Here is a 23,274-nt window from a genome sequence, read left to right on the forward strand (position 1 = left end):
ACACACAAACAAAGACCCCCTCATTCAGCCATACGAGCTAGTGATGTTAGTGAGCACATTAGCGAGCACAAGGTAGTATGTTCAGCACCATCCATTACATTTAGTAGCATTTGTCTCCCCAGTACTGATGTTCACACATGGGACGACTTAAGGTTGAGCGGACCTAGAGGAGGCCCGGGGTAGGTTCGTTTACAAACTTGCCACTGAATTCTGTGCATTACAGCCAGGAAATAAACCCAGCTATTCCGAGATTGTAGTAGGCACACAGCTTGTGAACTTCTGTTGCACCGTACGAAGCCAACTGTGCTAATCGAAGGTGCGTGGGAAGGACAACAAACTAAACACAAAATCAGTTCTAAAGAAATTCGTTTTCAATTTAAAAGTACAGAGCTTCAGCGGCTTCCTAAAACTCCAGTGGATTCCTAACCCCCCCCCCTCCTGCATCCCCTCCAGCACAATTATGCAGGATGTGTCTACGCATTTCAGTGTTGTCTCCTTCACGCATTGTACAGCAATGTGCTGTCGGTCGTTGTCACTAGTCGCAGTTTGGCTCGATAAGCCTCAGGCATTTTACCTAAATCCCGACAATCCCCTGTGCTGCTGCATCCCACTTTCACACATCCGGTCTCTGTACAGGTGGCTCCGTCTGTGCGTGAGAATTGTGATGTATGTTTTGTGTATGTGTATACATATGATGTGTGTTCTGTGTTGAGTGTTGGTGTCTTTGTCTTTGTGTAGCAATTTATATTTGGCTGGACGGGTATAAACGGGCACTGCATGGGCTAGAGAAGAGAGGCTCTCTTCTCTAGCCCATGCAGTGGTACAGAAGGATGAACTGCTTTTTGTGTTTAGTTTGATGTCCTTCCCCCACACCTCCGATTTAGCATGGTTGGCTATGCACGGTGTGAAAGAAGTTCAACATACATATATGTCTGTACTAGCGGAGCGCTGGGCGGTAAAACCGCAGAGAGTTGACAGTTGGTGCATCTGCCAGTCACCTCAGTCAACCCATGGCACATGGGTCTATTCCGTGACCTCCTACCAGCAGCCTTTCGTCACTTCACATGGCCTCAAAGGGCACCTAGCGTGGCACAAGTGCCATGGTGACATCACCACAGAGGTCGCAATCGGGTACCCGATACCCGTACCCTACCCGATACCCGGCTACTCGTAACCGGCCGCGTACGGGTAGCCGGCTACCCGTACCCGTTTGCGACCCTGGTGCGGCCGGGTACGGATAAGGAATCAAATCTCGTTTGCGACCTCTGCATCACACCACCACTTCATGGTAAATGGCAGTTGTTGTTGTTGTGTAGGGGCGCAGTAGTGCAGTGGTTAGCACACTGCACTATGAACCTGGTCACCCGAGTTCGATTCCCGCTCATGGCCAACACCAGTGACAATTATCTGAACCGGTCCTGGGCCTCCCCTAGGTCGACTCGGCCTCAAATGAGTACCTGGTGCGATGTGTAAACTTTGCAACGAGAGAGAAAGGAAGCCAGGTGTGATGCTGGCCACCCACCCCCTCATGTGCTGCGCTGACTTTCATAGGTGCTCGCTAACAGCACTCGCCCCAACAGTCTGTCAAGGTTATATGGGAGATATTTGCCTTTATTTTGGAGGGATGCGCATTGAGCTCCAAACTCGATGGACCTCAGCTCAATTTATGGCCATGGCTAACATAGGTGGTGAATTATATCAGAGCCCATCCTAGGCTTCCCTTAGGTCGACTCAACCTTAAATGCGTACCTTCTGCAGTGTTGCAACTAGTGTGGGCCATACCACCAACTCGTGTTCTGTTTCAGCCTTAACAGATGTTCACTAGAAGTACTTGTCTTGACACTAACAGCGACGATGGGGTAATATAAACTATTGATTTTGTTTAAATTCTCCACCACCACGCGCATGATTATTGAAGTATATACACTATAATTTTGCATCGAATTAGCACTCATATATCGTACAGGGTTCTTACCTTTAGATTGCTAGTTCACCAGCATTGATCCAAGCAAGCCTGAATGCTGAGGAGACAACGTATATTGAAAGTGGCCCAGAGTTTGCTCGTCTTGAATCAATGCTGCAGAAATAATGCACTCCCAGAAGGCCGTGGGTTGTGGAAGAAATACTTTTATTTTTATGTGAAAAGACAGAAATATGATCAAGACATTTTGCTATATGGATAATAGTTGTGTGTATAGTGTGCATGCTTGTAAATGTGTACAATGTGCATGTTCGCTTTGTGGCTATGTGGGTTTCTGCATATGTAAATGTTGTTTATTGTGTATGTCGAGTGGGAATGGTATGCTGTCTGCCACTGTGTATGTGCATATGGTGTATTTGTGATTGTGTTCTGACACTGTGGGGAGCTGTGGTGCAGTGGTTCGTGTACCGTGCTGCAAATCCAGCAACCTGACATTCAATCACAGATTCACAGCCACGGCTATCATCAGTTGAGATATTAAAACTGGTTCCAGGCCCTCCCCTAGGTGTCGGTCTTGATAGGTGCTGTCTGATAGCACTTTTCTTTGTTAGCACACTAGTTTAGTTCACGACCACACACACCACTGGCCAGAGGTGTTGTGTGTGGTATAACTGAACACAGATTGGGTATCTGCAAGGTTGATTCGGACAAAAATAGGTACCTACCTGAAAATGTGAACAAGCAACCAAAACGTGCATGTCATGATCTTATCACCCGTAATAGGTGCTCGTTAACAGCATTTGCTCCAACAGACTCCAGGTAGTCCCCGAATTACGATGGAGATGCGTTACGACGACCCCATCGTAAGTCGGGGGACTCCCTGTATACTACTGTTGCTTCAACATAACTCGAGAGTAGTTTCAACATTTATTGTCTCATTGGCAGCCAGACTTGTATGAACCAATGTTGGTGAACTGCCAGATCTTTATAGGCAAAATATACGTTAGATGTGGGTCCTAGTGTGATGCAAAGCTATATAATACACTACACATCATTAACCGGTAAAGTCGTTGTGGAGAATAAAATTAACAATGTAAATAGAGACGATAAGGCTCAATGTAAATGGTGAACCTTTGCGTGTGAATATGTATGGAAGAGGCATGATGGTTAGGTAGGGTGGGGTGTTCAACAGACAGGCTGCTGTTGGAACTTTGCCAAACCAAACTGCAGCATGAATGAAATCGGCAAAGCCATACAAAGATCCCCCATATAGCCTTAATTGACTGTTGAGGCAAGTGCTGTTAGCAAGTACCTATGAAGGCCGGCACAGCACACAAAGGGGTGGGCGACCAGCACAACAGACACACAGAGAAAGACATACGAGGGCAAAGTGGGGGGGGGGGGGCATACAGGGAGGACGCTGGGAGCGGCTTTTAGGAAAATAATAAACAGCCCACATGTTGCAACCTGCAGCCCGAGTGACTTTCATAAGCCTTAGCCTCAGTGTTTATCTAGCAAACACACAAGCGAGAGCACATGAAAGCATAATTTGCCAGGAAATTAAGGCAGCTGTGTGTCCTAGTGGTCAGTGCTCTTGCTACTAAGCCTCTGCGTGGAGGAGACAGTGTGCAATCTGGGGATTTAGCAAAATGTACTGCATTGCAAGATTGTAAGGTGGCGGCGGCGGCAGCGGCTTGGGGAAGCTTTTATCCAGCAGTGGATTGATCATGACTGATGATGACAGTTTCGTGTGCAATATTGAAAATTCATTTACAGCAGTAAATAATGTGATTGTGATGAAGTCAGAATATCAAGTTTGAGCATTTAATGATTTCGATATTTTCTGTTTTTTCAGGTCTCTCACTAATAATGGGCCAAATCATCAAAACCATTTGATTTTTTCTTCCTTTTCAAACTCAAATTAGAATTGAGGTGGTGCTTATCCCCTGTTTACAGCCCTGAGCCAATCGTGGAAATTACACATTTCTCTGGCGGGGGCGTATATAACCATAGGACAACCACGGTTGACTTCTCCATTCAGTGGTGTTCATTTTATCAACCCTCGAGGGACAATGCACTGATTCAACCCCCAACTAGGTTTTGAACTCGCAACCTTAGGATTTCGAGCCACTGATGTAGATGCAGAGCAACTATGATTTCACATTCAGATGGTCAAGCCCGATAACCGCATCAGGAGTAGCAGAGTGTATAGCTGTGATGTCTCCTTGGTATTTGTGATTCGGGTATTGCATCGTTATATGTTGTATGGTCACTGGAGAGTTTTAAGTTTCCATTCGTACAAAAACTCTATCGCTGAGCCACCTGGACTATTTCAATACCTTGTTTAACAGAATTCCAACTAAACAACTTCTCTCTCCCCCCCTCCACTTCCTGCCCCCCCCCCACTTCTCTCTTCCCCCCACTGCCGAGGCCTACTATATCACCTCGTGCCACGGCAGATCTCTCGCCTACTTCAGCAGTTTTTTCTTGCTGTGGTTGACCCACCTGATGATGATTGCTTGTGTTGCGATCGAAACGTCGTGATTTATTTTATTTTTCTACCTACGTGACTTTACCGAAAAAACCAAAGAGTATGGATTCCTGCAGTCACGAAAGCTTCAATCATAAAGTAATGTAAATTTACCCCAAAGGCAGTTTAACACGTAGTGCTGTACTAGTGACGAACTGGAATGTTCTGTTTACGTGACGACCCTTACTAGTTGGCTGTGTCGGGTGGTGGCGGGTTTTAATGACACATGTATATATTTATGCGATCTAACCCAAAAAAAAACTTTACCCCAAAGTACCAAAAACTACCGCAAACTACCACAAAGGGCCTCCGCACACAAAACAATGTAGATGTGGGGAGCTGTAGTGTAGCGGTTAGCGCATTATGCTTCAAATCCCACGGCCCGAGTTTGATTCCTGCTATTATCTGAACCGATGCTTGGCCTCCCCTAGGTCAACTCAGCATCAAATGAGGACCTGATGCGATGTGTAAACATCACAACTAGTGATGCTGGCCACCCACTCCCTCACGTGCTGTGCTGACCTTCATAGGTGCTCGCTAACAGCACTCGCCCCAACAGTATGCTAAGGCTACAGGGTGGGATCTTTTTCTTAAAACAGTGGAGGTGCTTGAGTTTGCAAAAACGAGTCAAAAAGCCTGGCACTCTCCTAAGACTGCAAGACGCAGCAGCAGCAGCAGCGACGTAGGCCTACAAACTCCCGTAGTCGGCCCTCAAGCTCCCGTAGTCGGCCCTGACGACATTGCCAGACCACTAATCAGCAATTCACGAGCACTGATCGACAAAAACAAAAGACAGCAAGTTTACTAAATACTCTACCGCACTCTTGACCACTCTAACCTCCGCATTCTCTGGTCCTTTCTCAACCTGGGAAGTCGACGCTAGTATTGCCCAGATAAAATCCGGTAAAATCGCAGGCCTTAGTAGGATATATCCTAAATTCATGAAGAACTTAGGACCATGCACTAAAAAAATGGCTTGCCAATTTCCTCACTGACATCCACTCCTGAGTTGTGGTACCAAAGAAGGTGTTCAGATGTTCAAACACCAAATAGACACCGATTGCAAGGCATCAAGTCATAATTTTGATACTGACAAAAAATGATCCCATAGATACCATTTTTCTAATAAAACTTTCTCTTGAAAAAAACCTATGTGCGAACAAACATACGCCGGAGTTTACTTCAGAGCTACTCTAGTATTAATAACTACAGGGGCTTCCAACTGCAATCACTCGGCCAGCCACCCCTTCTACAAAACATCAAAACAACACCAGCTACAATTCCTCTCAAGATAAAGATGTTATATTCTCTCTCTTGGGTCTAATTGTAGCAAACAAAAACGTTCACATTATGCACGAACCTATTTAAAATTGTTGCTTTTTTCTCAATTAAATGGCATGATGTTAATGTCCACAGTGTCATTACGGACAGGGTAAATAGTTGTCCACCGAGGGGTAATTCCGCGTGTGCACGCACACACACACACAGGCATGGGGAGACAATGCTCGCGTTTACTCTAATGACACGTCACACGATATTCCGCTTCGGGTTGCGTTATTGCTTGCTTGATAAAGTTACATTTATTTAAAGCTTTATGAGACCATTTTTTGTCGTTTTTTGCTTTCTGGATTTTTTTTGTCAGACCTGAATACTACCCATTCATAGTGGCAGAACAGCAGACCACCCAGAGAGACATTACTGTAGCAAGTAATCTCAAAACACAAAACTACAGCTGAAATGACTGCTCATTATACTCCAACGGAAAAACGCAATTTGCCTGTGCATAATTAAATATATGCACGTGTGTTTATGCAGCCTATACTTTTCTCATTTTTCTGCTTTAGCTCAATTCATCGTTTATCGTACAATGTATGGCGATGTGAAGTATTCCCATGAAAAAAATACTTATTGTCTCCATGTACTTCTATCTGGTTATAACACAAGATGAGGCACTCATTGGACTCTAAGGCCAATGGCACTCACAATAGGTTAGTAGGACTCTGGGTAATCTGTTGATTACTAAAGGCAGATGAGCCTCAAACAGTCCAATAGTATGTACAAACATTGAGAAAAGAGTGGAAATAGCCTGATGTATTGTTCCGGCCACCTACCACCACACTGCTACTACTAGGGGACTTCATTGCTGAGGTAGGAGCTAAGTATGGTGAGCATGGAATAGGACATACTTATATTGGAATCAGGTTCTGTGAGATTTGCAGCAGCAATAGATTCATTATCTGTACCACAGTTTGAAGAGAAGTCACAAGCTGACATGGAGATCATGCAATGGTAAGACTGAGACTCTTGATTGGTTACATTGCAACCAAGCAACATCGGACATGTTTTCTTAAGACCAAAGTTAACACGGCTGCAGAAATTGGTTGACTTTTGCAGATATATTTGTCAGTTATGACTGGGTGCTTCCCAGCCTACAAAAATGAGCATGTGCGGGTTTTCAAGGGTGCTGATCCAAATTACATTTTCAAGAATGAAATTTGTCAGATACTTTTTTAAAGAGTGTCAAACTAAGGCTGATAGCATATTTTAACTGCCGCATTGCTAGAGGTAAATACTTTTGATAATAAAATAATATTCAAGTGTTTGCTGGGTTACATCTGCCTCTCAGGTACAAACGAACAAAATTTAAGGTATTCATACTCTTAGGTTTTCTCGGTAAAGTCACGTGGGTTAAAAAATAAAATTAATAAAAGTAAGATAAAAATCACGACGTTTCGGAGGCAACACAAGCTTCCGTCTTGATACAGCAATCGTGCTGTGACGGTTCCACCTGAAGACGGACGCTTGTGTTGCCTCCAAAACGTCGTGATTTTTATTTTACTTTTATTAATTTTAATTTTATTTTTTACCTACGTGACTTTACCGAAAAAACCTAAGAGTATGAATCCTTGCAGTCACGAAAGCTTCAAATCTAAAATTTAAGGTCCCTACTCCATGACACATGCATTCGTCTGAACGCACATGCATGCGTGTTTGTGTCACCGGGATTTGGACCCCAGCTTGATGTCTCTCCACTGCTGCCCAGCGCTCCTCCGGTACTCCTCCAGCTCCTGTGTAAAGTACAATATGTCAGTTGTCATCGTCATCATTTCCTGCACTATCACTTTCATATAATCTGTTCAAACATTGCCTTACTTTAATCAGATTTTGACGAGTCAATTAATCTATTTTGCAAGCAACCCCTGCGTCTCCCTTCAATTAGTCCACAAAAAACAGAAAAATCAGTAAAGCCCCGGCTAGTAGTCTGATTGTGGGGAGTCCTGGTCCAGCTGAGTCTCAATTCTAGGAACCCAGGGTGGAGGTCGCTAGGGTTTTTATACTGGAGAGTGTTATTATTCTTTCATATGCAGAGGTTTTTTTCTTGGTACTCTGGTTTCTTTCTGCATGTAAAACATGAACAAGGAATTGGCAGAACATTTCATTGCACAACCTCCATAAAAATGAGTCTTGAGACTCAAGGAGCCTCTGGTGGATGGAGGACATCAAACATCCAATAAGAAAGGAAGTCCAGCATGAGGTGTTCACCTGGTCCTTCTGGGCTCGCATGGCATCCACGGCCAGCTCTGCGTACTGTTTGTCCTTGGCTGGGTCTCCGTCTTTGTCCCGTCCATCCACCTCCTGTATGGATAAGGATGAATTCAAGCGGCGCTCAGCGAGCATCATTATCCTTATCTAACCAAATCACAGAACATTAAAATGCATTCCAGTTTTATTTCCATTTGTATAATAAAGTGCTGTATGTAGCATTACTGAAACATATTTCTGTGGCTCCAAAGCCATAATAATGTTTTCCCATTCACATTATTGTTGTGTTACTGGCCAGGTAGCTCGTCAGTAGGGTCAGCGGCTTGCAATCAAAATGTTGCAAGTTCAAATTCTGGGTGGGGCTTGGCTCAGGCATAATATAATGGGATCGATAAATAAGTTCCACTTTGTTGGAAAATTAACACTTGGTTCTCCTATGGATAAGCTTGTAGACTAAATAGGAATGCAGAGTTTTCACCACTTGCTGGAGATGAGCATCGCCGCAATGCTCATTTCAACAGAAAATCACTTTGACTACTTCTTTTGAAGTTTAAAATATCACGAACAATTGCAGCTCACCTCTTGTGGAAATATGGCCTTGTAAGATTTCTCCCAGAGCTCCATGGGGCTGCGTGCGTGAATGCGACCCATTTCCTTCTGAGAGACGGGTGGGCCACCTAGGAGGGGGCACAGATTGTGCCTTGAATGTGTGCCTATACCAAGTTATGCAATACCCGATCACTACTAAAGATTTGTTTTATTTAGCGGTGTGTTAAAACACTGACATAGTCACTTGCTCAATTAACTATACAGTATATTGATTTGGTCGCTTGCCCATTTACTCACTCCAGCATTACGGTAAGACCTCGCTTAACGTGTTTTCCATATAACACGGTTCTTCTATAAGGAAACACTTTTTGTGCAACATGTAACGTGCCCGTTATAACGTGGAACGCACACCGTTTTCTGACCAGTCAATGTAGAACTATTTTCTTGAGATGTGAGGCTGACTGGTAGGATACAGTACATGGAATAATACAGTAACACGGCAGCATACCCTCAGTTATTTGTACCAGTATCTTACTGTGTGTGCGTATATTGTATCTCGCCAAACTTTATCATTACATTATTTATAGCGACATTGTTTTCATTCAACACGCATCTACAGCGTTAAACAAAGACTTACTGTACTCATGTACATATTAGTCTGCATACAGGTCAACTCAGCCTTAAAAATACTACTTGTTTCATTGTATAAACATCAGCAATGGGGAGGCAAGTAGGTTAGGATGGGCACTGTACTAATCCTACATTCTTAAGTGCCATGCTAACCTTAATATTTGCTCACTCAGCGCCTGCCCAAAATGTCACCAAGGCTGATACAGGCATCGACGTCGTATGTTGTGTATGTCACACACAATGTCTGTGTACCAATATTCTGCAGAGAGTCTGATCCTGCTTGAATCATGAGTGGCTTCCCATAGTCGGTGACGCTGATTCTCCTGAAGAGAACAGAGCACGTGTCCTGCTCAGCCACTCACTCTCTCCACACTGCATTGTAGTGCCAAGCACACTGGATGATATATACACACACTGCAGAAATCAACATCCAGCCAGGTGGCTCAACGGTAGAGCGAGCGGCTCACAATCAGAAGTTTGAAAGTTCAAAACTTGATGGAGGGGTATCTCAAACTATCATCCCTCTGGGATCAATTAAATACTACCACTTTGTGAACAAGTGAACAGTGGTTGTCCTATGACTTGCCCCCTGCATAGGGATGTGAGAGATGAGCACCACCTCAATGCTCATTTGAGCAGCACATCACATTTGTGAATCAACTGGCAGGTCACTTGTGGTGGGTTCAAAAGTTCGGCTATGCATATTATTATTGCCACTTCACAGTCTGCAAAATGAGATAAACCTGGCAAAGCTGCACTTCTGTAGCCTTGCAAACACTAGGTCGCTAGGAATGGATAATTCCCACCATTGGCTTAGTTTAGCCAATGAAGCTAATGACCACTCAATGTTCATTTCAACATTAGTCACCTTGACTTTAAGTAAGTGTACTTATCCAAATAAGAATCTTAATTATCTTGGATGAATCCGATGAGCTATGAAGCTCTTTTTCAAAAATGTCAGTGTTTGCGGGTCAGCAAATTACAACAAACTACAACAAATTATCGGAGTGAAAAGTAAAGAAAAGGTAAGGAAGTCACTAAAATTTTGACTTCAAACTTTCGTGACTGCAGGAATTCATATTCTTTGGTTCTTTCGGTAAAGTCACGGAGATATAAAAAATAATAAAAAATAAAGTGAATAAAAATATCACGACGTTTCGATCGCAACACAAGCGGTCGTCATCAGGAAAAGGGGTTAGCCTCTAAAGGCAAACTGTTTGTAAAGGTTTGGAGATGGGCGTAGCCCAAGTGTATCAGCAGCACCAGCAGCATGGGCGGGGCAGCAATGCCAATGCAGCAGCAATGCCAATGCGGCAAAGGGCCGCCAGGAAATCACTGCACCCGCTCCACACACCACACTGCTGACGGTGGAGGTTGATTGACAAGAAAACACAAGTCAAGTCATGTCCCAAAGCGGTTGACGACATCCTTTCCGATGATTGCTGAGTCTATAACCTTCCTCTCGGTTGAAATCGTGTCTGTGTCTGTATATATGGATGGCTTCATGAACGAATCTTTGTTGATAGCCAGTAGGCTTGCAAAGTACCATCGTCTTCGAGAAATCAATTTCGTGTGAGCCAGCCGCACTAAAATAACCGTGTTCGTGAACATAAGGGAGATTTGAAATACGTAAGGACCAATACTTCTGCCGTGGCTGATCATTATTTTAATAATAATCAATTACTGCTGAATCATATACGCGGCATGGGACTGGTTTATGGAAACTCCTAAGCCACTTAAGCCACATGCACCACCCTGGCAAAAAGATAATGTGTGCTTTATATTATAACATTGTGAATGACAATCATTGAATCACCGACAAAAATTCAGCTGTTTGTCAAACCACTCACCCAAGCAAGGTGTGGTAAGCCAGATGGTTGATCACATTCCGTGCCCGATTCATTAATGCATCCATTTTGTTGCTGCAAAACTGAAATACAAAAACCCAGCATACTCTTTGGTTCTTTCGGTAAAGTCATGTAGGTATAAAATAAAATACATCACGACGTTTCGGGCGCAACACAAGCGTCCATCATCAAGTGGGAAAGCATGGTCTGCTGCTGAGGCAAATTGCAGATGTGATGTTGTCCCCAATCAGGTGCGAAGACCGGGGGGGGGGGTGTTCATGTATTCATATAAATTAGATATCTATTATTGGTTTGGTTATTCATAGTTAATATACATAGATAATGTATGTACATCACGCATGAATATTATGCTAGTACATTTTGAATATACATTACTTATGTAAATGTATCAGTTTTTGTGTGCAAAAACCACAATACCTGTTATTGGCTGCTCACAGTTAATCACCATCGATGTATGGTGACCACTATAGGGCATATAGTTAAATAGTTTATTACTTGATAATATGCTTCAAAGCAGCATAAAGCCTGTAGCTATTATAACGGTTATTTTTATTTATTTATCTGAATTTCAATAGATTATCTGACTAGTCTTGGCCAGTAGTAACTAGTTTTGCACAAAACCTCAACATCGAACTCGGGTCGCCAGGTTCGTAGCGCAGCATGCTAACCACTGCACTAACATACCATACACACACAACAACAACCGCCATTCGCCACGAAGTGGCGGTGACATCAACACAGTGCTTGTGCCAGGCTAGGTGCATTTTGAGGCCACGTGAAGTGTTGAAGGCTCCATACTCTTGGTTCTTTCGGTAAAGTCACGTAGGTAAAGAAAATAAAAACAGTAAATAACATTAAATCACGACGTTTCGATTGCAACACAAGCAATCATCATCAGGTGTGAACACCACAGAGAGATGCCAGGAGGCTATATAAGTCAAAGAGGGGGGGGTTGGGGGGGGGAAACGGAGGGGGGGGGGGCGAGGGGGAGGGCGCCTCGTGGACGCCAGGGACTAGGAACGCGAACATGGGCGGGTGGCGGGGGGGAAGTAGAGGGGTGACGAGCTGAGTTAAATGGGCCCAAGTAATCGACCACAAAAAGTAGCTAATTATAATTTTTAATAGAATGAATCAAAAAATCATCGTAGCTCTTGTAAATATAAAATGTTGTAGGCCTCGACAGCATCCACAGTCATTACTGTCATTACCTTGTCTCAGAGCAAGGATTACATGATCGTGTTTTCGGTGCTGACTTACCAGCAGCGTAGCCACATTGTAGTGAGCTATAAAGCGCATGGTCTTGCTGATCACCTTTCGCTTTTCCGAGTCAAAGTTCTGTTGTGCATAAATTGACATTTTGTTAAAAATTACACACAGAAGACACCTCATCACCATCACTATTAAAACTGCCTTTATGCGAAATAATATGGGATAACATTTTGGTCAGTGGCTCCTTTAAAGAGAAGATGCTTTATTAAATGTCCATTTCTCAAAACAGCATATTTATTCTGTTATAAGACAAAAATAAAGATAACGTTGTGTTAAAAGTGTGCATGTATAGAATGACCTGATTTCCTACACCTCCGATGACCACGGTTGGCTACGTACGGTGTGAAATATATTAAACATATATACAATGCAGTCCCTTTGTTTCATATTTTAACGCTTTCTGGCAAAGGTTGAATATGTTAATACATTATATTTGTCTGGCCATCTGTCTGTTTACTCAATGAATACTCTACATCTCTGCACACGTGTACAAGGCATGACGCTTAGTCATCATTTTAATTATACAAATGCATTAACTAGCCTGACAGTAAAGTATTGACTTTTCAGTTCCAATATGGTATGTAATTTGTAAGTTAAGTCGTCTCTACAGGCAAATATGAGCAGGAAGGCGAGATGTAAAAACCAAGTGAGTCATACCTGGAAGATGTCATATTTCATGCCAATGATTACCAGGGGTAAGGGAAATGGGTCAACCATTGCCTTATCCTAAAAACAGAACCACACAATTAGATTGGTATTATTAAAATGTCAGCATATGGGTCAACATATAAAATGCGAATAAAAACACGTGCTGTGGCACGCACGTGCGCCAGTACCGAGTGTTCGCTGCCCAGACGCTCAGCAGCCTGTTGTCGGAGGGCATCGGCCGCATGCTTTTGCGTCTTCGCGAGCTCGGCGATTGCGGACATGGCGTGTGTACGGGCGGCTCTGAGCAGATCGTCGAGTGTCCTCCAGAGCTGGCCGGGTTCCGATAGGTCCAGCACCAGCACCACGGACAGCGAGCTGCATTTCATAAAGAAGCACCAGTGAGGTGGCCCCGTAGTTCAGAGGCGGCAGTGCTGAGGTCCTGGGTTCGAATCCAGACAACCTGCATGTGATTAAACAGTGTTCTCAAATGTAGAGAGTTAGTCTCAGACCAGTCAACAATGACTTCCATAGATTCGCATAGACTGAGTTGTGATTAAACCATGTTCCCAAGTGTGGAGAGTCTGATGGTAAAATCTGGTTCTGTACTTAATTTTGAGGATCTCTGTTGTTAGAAAGTCCTGGCCAGATGTAGTTACATAAGGAGAAAGAGTTTCTGCCTTATGTTTATAAACCTCATTTAGGAAATGTCATTAGTCAATAAGGCAAGTAGAAATGCTTTTTAAATGTATATACAAATGTTATATGTTAATTAGTATAATCATGATTATTAATATCGATGCAATAAATTTGGATTGTTTATTTAAAGCAATGTGTTACAAATGACGGTTGTGGGTGTGCACAGCACCTCAGGTTTGATGGGACTATGAAGATCTTGATGAGGTCAGTGAGGAACGTTCCACCTCCCAGCTCCCATACATGAGCCACATCCTTTACCTGGAACAATTAAATTATAATCAAAGCGGCATTAAGATGCCTTCATTCAGTCGTAGACTAACAAGGAACTGTACTTTTTTTACGTGTAATATTCACATATTAACCTACACTTATAAATAGCTATACTGTCCAGGGCAGTGCGTGTAAACCCAGACTTTTAAATAACAATTAATATTTAATTTGTTTCTTGAGTGAATTGATAGCTCAGCCATAGAGTGAGAAGCTTGCAATTGGATAGCTCCAAGTTCAAATCCTTGTTGGAGTTCAGCCGGGCAGTAGTGGCTACGCACGCCTGTAGCGCTGTGAAGGCAGCGTAAGTTGGTGGATCACATAAGTGTTGTGAAACTCCCTTCCCATGGGTGTCGAGGTACCATACCCTGGCTCACCAGAGGAAGCAACACATCAAGTGGATTAATCACCCTTCATTTCCATCTGTACAGGGATGGTGTTGCCCCCTTGTGCCCATGCGTCTTCTCCGGGTGTTGCTGTTTCCTCTCAAATGTAAACATTCGTTAATTGGCTGAAAACGTCTAAAAATTGAAACCTAACACAGGGCCCTCCTAAAAATAGAGTCCTACGACTAAGTGTGGCTCTCTTGGATAAATGAGTAAATATCAGACAACTCATCATCCTTCTGGGGTCAATAAAGTGAGAACAGTGGTTGTCATATGGATAGACTCACCCCCACCACAGAAATGGAATTTACACCACTGGCTCAGTGTTGTAAACAGCTGAGTACCAACATCATCCCCTAAAGTGACATATCTTCCCAACTGACTTACTCTTCTTAACAGTCAAATAAATGTTTTCCTTCTCTCAGTATAATCCAAAGTATCTCCCAACACATCTTTGCAAACTACTGAGATTTTGCTCCATCTTTTTTGTCAGTGTACATGTTTCTAATACATGTCAAAGCAGGCAATAATAACTGTTTAAACGCTCTCTCTAGACACATTGGCATATTGCTTCTCATCAAACAGCAATGTGGTTTGTTGCATTGCAAAACATTGAGGTATGGCGACGACTTGGGGAAGCCTTCATTAAGCAGTGGTTCATGGCTGACAATGAACAATGAGCATCTGACACTTTGATAGACTTATAGGGCCAAAAATGGTGATGAAAATGCTGAAAAACATTGCTATGGCGATTTGGCCGAATATTATGGAGACAGCCCTTTTTAAAAAAAAAATTTGACAAAATAAAGGGCATTAACAATTATGAATCGAGTACTCGTCTTTTTCAAACGTTCCTAAAATGGATAGGAGTCTTTGGAAACAATGGATTTGGGATGTAATTGTCGAGAACTAGCCAGATGCTGAACACACGTGTTTAAATATGTACGCATCCCCCATATGCATACTTAAAATTTGAAGGCCTTATAACTCACCTGTCCTCGTGAGTGGCGACTATAGGCGTACTCCAGTGCCGTGGTGGCCTTTGGAGGCTCATCATCCCTGCCACACACAGCCAAACCACAAGCTGACATTATGCCCACCAAAATTACTATAAAAAGTATAATAATAAGCTATTACACAACCAAAAAAGCAAATAGCACATATTGTAGCTACATACCTAGGCTGCAGGCTTCAGACATGACATGAGTTGTATGCCCACGCAGTTCATTACATCAGAAGTGACAGTGCTTTGACGAAACGAAAAACTATTTTTCGTGAACGATGCATCAAACTCATGCTACAGCCAAGGTACATAGCTATTATATGAGTGGAATTTTATTTCTGGGTTGTGTCTGATTGAAAGACACTACAAACTCTGGAATCTCACTTGTAAAACTGTTAAATATATTCAAGACTCACGAAAGCTTCAAATCAAGATTCAAATAAAGATATTCATTGGGCTAAAGTCCGTTTCATAACGATAATGTAATACAAAAAAAAAACATCTAGAGTATATTCTTTTATGTTGGTATTTTGTATGCTCTATTCAAAAGTGTACTATATAAAGTACTTGTTCCCTCTTATTATTTATAGAAAATTTTCATTGCAAACATTTCGAGTTTGCCTCAACTATAAAGGACACTGACTGTATTACGAATCTCCTTGGTTCTTTCGGTAAAGTCACGTAGAAGGGAGATAATAAAATAATAAAAATAAAACATAATAAAATAATACAAGTCTCACGACGTTTCGGCCACAACGCAAGCAGCCGTCCTCAGGTGAAGAACAGGTATGTCTGCATGAACACCACCAAGCTTGGCAGCGTATATTTAAGCTGGGTTAGGGGAGGAAGAGCGCCTTGACAAAGGAATTTGCATATCAACAGAGGAATTTAGCATATTTATGGAAAAAGCAGAAATATATATGTATTACGAATGTTTGAAGGTACCTTACCGATCCTGAAACCGATGAATCAATGTTGTCTTTCCCTAAAAAAAACATGCATACATTTATGATCACATTTATGAAATACACGGATATGGAATAAAATTATTCTACAAAGCAACATCAAGAGACACATGGGTAGTGAGATGGCAGAACCAGCATGTTTATGACAAATCTGTGAAGGGGAGGTGTGGTGGTAGACTGGGGGATGATAGGCATGACAGTATAGTGCACAATCCACAATACGTACCGTATGTTTTGATTTTTTCCAAACACAAACACTGCACACACTTATGCATGTACCACATTTACACATATACACAGGTGTTTTTGCTACATTAATTTTCAAAGCATTATCTGCTAGCTTGACTTCTCAACTATCTTGACTAGGGCTAGCTCGTAGTGGTCTCAGTGGCAATTTACCTGTACATCACCACCCCACCGCCCTCCCTTCAAACAAAGGTTCCTGTGCATGGGGCCACCATTGATGAAACCTAGGCTGGTAATATTCCTTGTAACAAGCACTGAGTGGGAATGTTGATGGCATGTAACATTTCACTCAGTAATCATCTTTCAGAAGACCATAGTTGAAAACACTAAATCTGATCTTCTGCAAGTGGATTCACCGATTACAGACTCAACATATTCCTCAATAACACTCTCTTTAAATGACAAATAGATAACAGGCGATGTTTTGGGCAATGGCCATTCTTCATAGCACTGCCAATGCCGCATCACCAAATGATTCACCTATAAAAGAGCATGGACCACACCCAAGGGAAGATGCGGCAGGAGGACCCCACTTTGACTCCAGGAGTGGCTGGGTTGCTGGGGGCATGTTCACGTTCAAGTTCATTTATTAGGTATAGCCCTGTGAGCCATTCGGCTCTTGAATCGGGTGCAACCGCAACAAACAAAAAACAAAAACATGAACAAAAAACATCTTAAAGTGAATGTGACTGAGTGCAAACAGAAAATCCAAGAAAAGACAGTAAAATATTGCAGAAAAAGCACTGTACACAAAAATGTGCAAAAATCCCAATGGGATGCAAGTCAAACAACAACAACCACACGACAACTTAGATTAAGGCCATCAGTCTAACTCTGTACTACAACAAATAAACATGGCCAAACCAAAAAACGTATCGAAAATCACCAAAATAAAGCCATAAAAGCAATGAACCAGTGGGCATAGGAAATGTGACCGAATTTTCACAATAAACGACGTAAACAACATGTACTACCAAACTCTGCAGCCATAGCTGGCTGCATGAGTCACTCCACAACAGTAGGAGCATCAGTCGGAGTATCAACATTTTTCAATGCACATTTAAGATCAGCACACTAAATCAAAACACAGATGATACTTTGCAGCGATCATCCGGAGCGAAACATTGTATTTTAGGCCACTAAATTGCAGTGGCAGCTAGGGATGTACAACTCCTCTAGAGCAGTTTTGAGTGAAGATCTCATAGGTAGTGATTCAAGTTGCAGTTTATTGGCAATAGCATTCCAGACCCTGGGGGCATCAATAGCTCTCTTTAATGTTGCTCTGGAGTCTGCCTGGGACGACCTAAGGGCTGGGTGATATCAAAGGGACCAAGACTATCAGGAGCCCAAATTCAGTCCGGAGAGACATGTGGTGGTTGACCCTGACCCAGGAGATAGTACGGCCTGCCTAACCAGCTGATTAATTTGGGGGGACCACAGAGTGAACAAGACAGAATCGCCTGGGTCGAGACTGCAGGCAGTGTATCACCCTCCACAGTGAGTGCTGCGGAGTGGACTTCCAGTAAGGCACCGAGTAAGTTATGTGACGACTGTTGTGGAGTCGATAAGTTACCACCAAAATTCTAGTCCTGATAAAACTGTGGTTAATCCTAATGTTTCCATCCTACCTGCCTATGTCAGCTGCTATTTCTGACTCTGAGTACATCACCAGGTTAAATATCTGTGAGGCGGCCCAGCCACAGGAGGGATCCCCGCCACCTCCGGTGGCTGGGACCATCTCACATTGACATGCTAATCTCTCACATTTACGTGCAAGTTCCTTCTCTAGCTCCGCCCACTTACCCTTGGATTGAGCCCACTAAAATCCTATATAAACTCTTGTTGCAGCAGCTTTTCTATGTCAGCAGATCTCCTGCTTTTATATCTGTTCCACCTGATGACGGTCGCTTGTGTTGCGATCGAAACGTCATGATTTATTTTATTTTATACCTACGTGACTTTACCTAAAGAACCAAAGAGTGTGGTTAATCCCGTTGAGGTATAGATGGAACGGGAGTCTGTAATGGGACCGTTTCTCAATATTAAAATATTTACTTGGTGATTTTAAACTACTTGATTAAATTTTTTGTTAACATTACATTATTTTGTAAAATGTGTATCTGGGAATCCTTCATGAGTGTGACTGGGAGGGATTGTGGTAATCTGGGCTCATTTTCATCTTAAACTATGTATATACTCTACACCATAGAGCTCGATTTACTTCCGACCATCATCACCTAGCCAGTGAACTGGAACACGTACACCAAGCTCTCAAGATGGATATTCAGACTACACAATCCGTAAAGCTATTACCCCAGCCGTTGGGAAAGAACCATCTGAGGACCGAATCAAAACCATCACCTTGCCATACATAGCAGGGGTTACTAAAAAGATTTCCAAAATCATGAGCAAACACAAGATCCAGGTTCGATTTAACACAGTACATAAAATTCGTGATCTGATCCCATCTGTGAAGGATGTGATCCCTGACATGCAATACCCTGGCGTCTATAAACTAAGCTGTGTCTGCGGCAGTAGTTACATTGGGGAAACTCAGCGACATGTCTCGGACCGTGTTCGTAAACATAAGGCAGATCTGAAACATGGTAGGACCAATACCTCGGCCGTGGCTGATCATTGTTTTAATGCGGTGGGCTCACACGAAATTGATTTCTCCAAGACGAAGTTACTTTGCAAGCCCACTGGCTATCAACAAAGATTTGTTCATGAAGCCATCCATATATATAGACGCAGACACAATTTCCACCGAGAAGATGGGTACAAACTGAGCAATCATTGGAAGGACGTTATCAACCAGTTTAAGTCATAATTGGCTATGATGTTCCCATCCTACCACCTTCCGATGTTAGTTGTGCTTTACGCCCATTTCAAACTTGCGCTTTCACAGTCACATCGCGCGCCGAACCCTTGGTTGCGGCTCTGCGATCTGCCATTAACCTGCTAATCTCTCTTTAACATGCTAATTTTCACCTGGCAACCCTTTGATTGGTGGAAAATGAATCACCGCCGGGCTCTCTGCCAAACACTTACATTATCATTGGCTACTGACATTTGGGCTACGCCCATTTCAAACCCTTATAAAACAGTTTCCCTTGGAAGTTAACCCCCCTTTTCCTGAAGACGACCGCTTGCAATGCGATCGAAACGTAGTTTTCTGTTTCGATTTAAAGCTTTCGTGACTGCAGGGATTCATCTTCTTGGTTCTTTCGGTAAAGTCACGTAGAAGGGAAGTAATAAAATAATAAAAAATAAAACATAATAAAATAAAATAATTCTCACGGCGTTTCGGCTACAACGCAAGCAGCCGTCTTCAGGTGAAGAATGAGACACTGCCAAGCTAGGAGCTTATATATAAGCTGGGTTGGAGGTGGAAGAAGAGCGCCTTAACAAAAAGAATGTGCATATCAAGAGGAATTTAGCATATTCATGGGAAATGCGTAGGAGGTGGGCGGGGGGGTTTCAAAGTCATATTATGCCCATGCATTATGCAGGATCAGCAGCACCAAGGGAGGGTGCAGGGAGGTAGTTTTCTGTTATTTTTTATTATTTTCTTTGAGCCTATCTACGTGACTTTACACGTAGATAGGCTCTTTACTCTTTGGTTTTTTCAGTAAAGTCACGTAGGTTAAAAAAGAAAACAAATAAATTAAATCACGACGTTTCGGAGGCAAGCCTCCGCCTTCAGGTGGAACCGTCACAGCAAATTTACTGTATCAAGTGAAGAGCGCTCTCAGAGACACGACCTTATATACTGGGTAAGGGGAGGGGGGAGGATCCAGGATGGGCCGTGGGGGGGGGGGTTATAAGCTGGTGAGGTGACGACCAGTGCTGCAACTGCGGCTGCGCCTGTAGCTGCAGCCGAGGCCTTGTGATGTAGATGGCGTAAGTAGATAAGAGAGCAAGGATTACGCCGCCTTTTATTATGCACGCCGGTGGGTTTGTTTTATTTTTTAACCTACGTGACTTTACCGAAAATAACAAAGAGTATGGATCCTTGCAGTCACGAAAGCTTCAAATATATAACTGTTAGGCTCTGTTATTAAAACCGGCAAATTAATTAATAAATGAGGCATATATCCTGATGACGTTCGAATTCTCATTTCGAGGTAATGTAAAAGCCTTTGGGCCCTCATTGAGACTAACCCTTAGTCTGGCTAGCTGAGGTTTTACTGTATTTATTTGCCATTGCGGCACTGGATAGCTCTTGGTTGGATGACTATAAATACAAAACGAGTGTGTAGCTGCTGTGGAGATATATTATTAATGGGCAGTGCAGCAAAATCCATTGTTTTATAGTACTATGCTCCACAATTAGTGCTACTCACATTCAAAAACCGGCAATAACCAGCATTATGAAGTACAGTATACTCGATTATCCGCGTGCGGTTTATCTGATTTGCGGATTAACAGCGCATCTGAAATTTTGACATAAAATAATCCCACATGGATTTTCCCTTAAGCCCAAATTAATCATCTAAAAACTGTTAAACATTGTTATTCTTGGAAATGTGTATTACAAGTCACGTGCTTAAACCGAATGAATGTGCTCCGGTTAATCCGAAATCCACGTGATCGCCTCCACAGAATAGTAGTGGGCGGAGTTTGATGTTCATTGGCGTGGCTCTGCGCGGTAGCAGGAAAATGTCATCACTGAGCAGGCGCATCAATCGGTTTTATCATTAGTATTCGTTCTAAATAGAAATAGTAACAATTTAAATCGTCAGTTGCGCTTAATTGTGAGTGATTTATCCGATCATTTAAATTGTGAGTTATAATTTATACTTATTTGTGATTTTTCGAATAGAGATCTGCAGAAAATGTAGATTTTTGGATAATCCGCAATTTTTAATTATCCGCGGCCGTCCTCCCCGTCATTTATAGCGTGGATAATCTAGAGTCTACCGTATTGTCAAATAACCCTCTCAACTTGCAATGGATGAATGGCTGTACATGTGTGCTATGTATAACTCATGTAAAACGAGCCTTTACATCTCAACTTTAGCATGGTCGATTGGGCATCATCATCAACTTCCACACGTCCATTTGGCAGGTGGCGTGAATGATCAGTTGCACTCACGGCGGAGCGACTGCCCATGAAGAACACGGTGGACTCTGTGGGCTGGGCGCTCCCAGCCCCTGTCCCCTCCTGTCCACCGGCTCGAGTTTTCACCTCCGCCAAGGCAATGTCCCAGATTGTATCCCTAGCGGGACAGCACAACCAACAACAACCACCGTTCACTATTATGTGGCGGTGACGTCACCACGGTGTTTCTGCTATGCTCGGTGCATTTTGAGGCCACGTGAAGTGTTGAGTGTTGAAGGCCCGCTGGCAGGTCATGGGTTGACTGGCACATGTGCCAACTGTGTTCCCTACTATGCCAACTGTGTACGTTTAGCTGCCCGGCGTTCTGCTCATTGTTGTGAGCGGTGCTCCTCTGCCCTTCGCTGTTACTGGAGGGCGACTGCCTCCAACTCCCCATCAGCGTCCTTGACCAACCTACTCCACAGACGCTGATCTTGACACTCCCTGCCTGGCACAAGTCATCAACAAGTCCAATCAGTTTCGATTTAATTTAATTTTATTATGTTTTATTTTTATTATTTTATTACTTCCCTTCTACGTGACTTTACTGTAAGAACCAAGAAGATAAGTCCAATCAGCTTCACATCCTTCTGAACCACATCAGTCCATATCTTTCTAGCTCTGCACAACCAAGCATCAGGTCTGACACACGGAAGTCTGCATGTCTTTACATGTCCTAATAATCCTAATCGTGACTGGTTCTCATCTCTGTTGCCGGCCTTGAGCTGGTGGGGGGCAATTAATCTCGCCACGGTGGCGAGATGTTAACTTACTCGCCTGGTCGTGGTAATAATCGCTTTTATCTGCCCCAAATATCGACGTTACAGACCGATTTGTTTATTCACTGTTCACTGAGGGCCTCATCACGCCGGTCAAGGCGTTTGACCATACTTCACCACGCCGGTGAAGGCGTGTAGCACAGGAGCATTGTACTGCACTGTATTAGCTCCGTAGAAGCCTTTAACGCCTGTCACGCCTGTCTGTACACGGCTGTCGCCATCCAGTCTCGGCCCTGCGAATTATGAAGTCATTGCCCGAAACGTTGAATATATTTCTTCCTTTACGCGTAGTTATTTACGAATGTGATGAGTTTTTGTGATATGTTCCTGTTTCACCACTGCCAATCCAGTATCAGCTAAATCATTCCTGCAGTGAGCAAACAACGACTGCCCCGTCAATGCCGTAATCGAACAATCGAAGACTTAAAATTGGCGTCGGCAAGAGGCGCCGTTGCTATGGGTACGCCGGCCTTGTCGAGCAGCGATTTAATTTGCGTTAATAAGCAAAGGAAGGCGAACGACCACTCACGATTTCCGCGACATTGTTCAGGACGCGTCACTTGACACTTCGAATCGACTCAAATTGCTTCAGTGTTTATAAATGACTCTGAAACGCGACTCGCCGAGCCAAAAGCCTTTTCCGCGATCGCAAACTGAACTCGTGACGTACAGCCAGGCATGCCGGTGACGTCATGACGCCAACCGTCGTAACGTCATCACGCTGCGCACGTCTCGATAACCACGGACTCGACGATGGGGTGTCCCGTGCGATGGACGTCATCGTGCAAGTCTGGGAAATACGTGGCTACGTCATCACGCACGATGTGACGCCATCACGCACTTTGGCATTGCCAAGGAGTAGACGGTGCC

The 23,274-nt window shown here is 43.3% G+C and overlaps 1 protein-coding gene across 1 annotated transcript; it reads right to left on the reverse strand.

The window, feature by feature from the left end:
* Nucleotides 1-4,342: 4,342 nt before the first annotated feature.
* DYNC2LI1 (dynein cytoplasmic 2 light intermediate chain 1) lies at nucleotides 4,343-23,072 on the reverse strand. The gene is made up of 13 exons (XM_078858766.1): nucleotides 22,934-23,072; nucleotides 21,620-21,743; nucleotides 16,261-16,295; nucleotides 15,300-15,366; nucleotides 13,824-13,912; nucleotides 13,147-13,333; nucleotides 12,968-13,036; nucleotides 12,299-12,376; nucleotides 11,024-11,103; nucleotides 9,426-9,496; nucleotides 8,574-8,671; nucleotides 7,995-8,087; nucleotides 4,343-7,519 (listed from the first exon to the last, which is right to left on the reverse strand). The coding sequence occupies exons 1-13, from the start codon at nucleotides 22,945-22,947 to the stop codon at nucleotides 7,448-7,450; spliced, it is 1,077 nt and encodes a 358-aa protein (XP_078714892.1). The 5' UTR covers nucleotides 22,948-23,072; the 3' UTR covers nucleotides 4,343-7,447.
* Between the last annotated feature and the right edge of the window lie 202 nt (nucleotides 23,073-23,274).

Source organism: Lampetra fluviatilis, chromosome 7 (genome assembly GCF_964198595.1).
Source record: "Lampetra fluviatilis chromosome 7, kcLamFluv1.1, whole genome shotgun sequence".
Lineage (NCBI taxonomy): Eukaryota > Metazoa > Chordata > Hyperoartia > Petromyzontiformes > Petromyzontidae > Lampetra > Lampetra fluviatilis.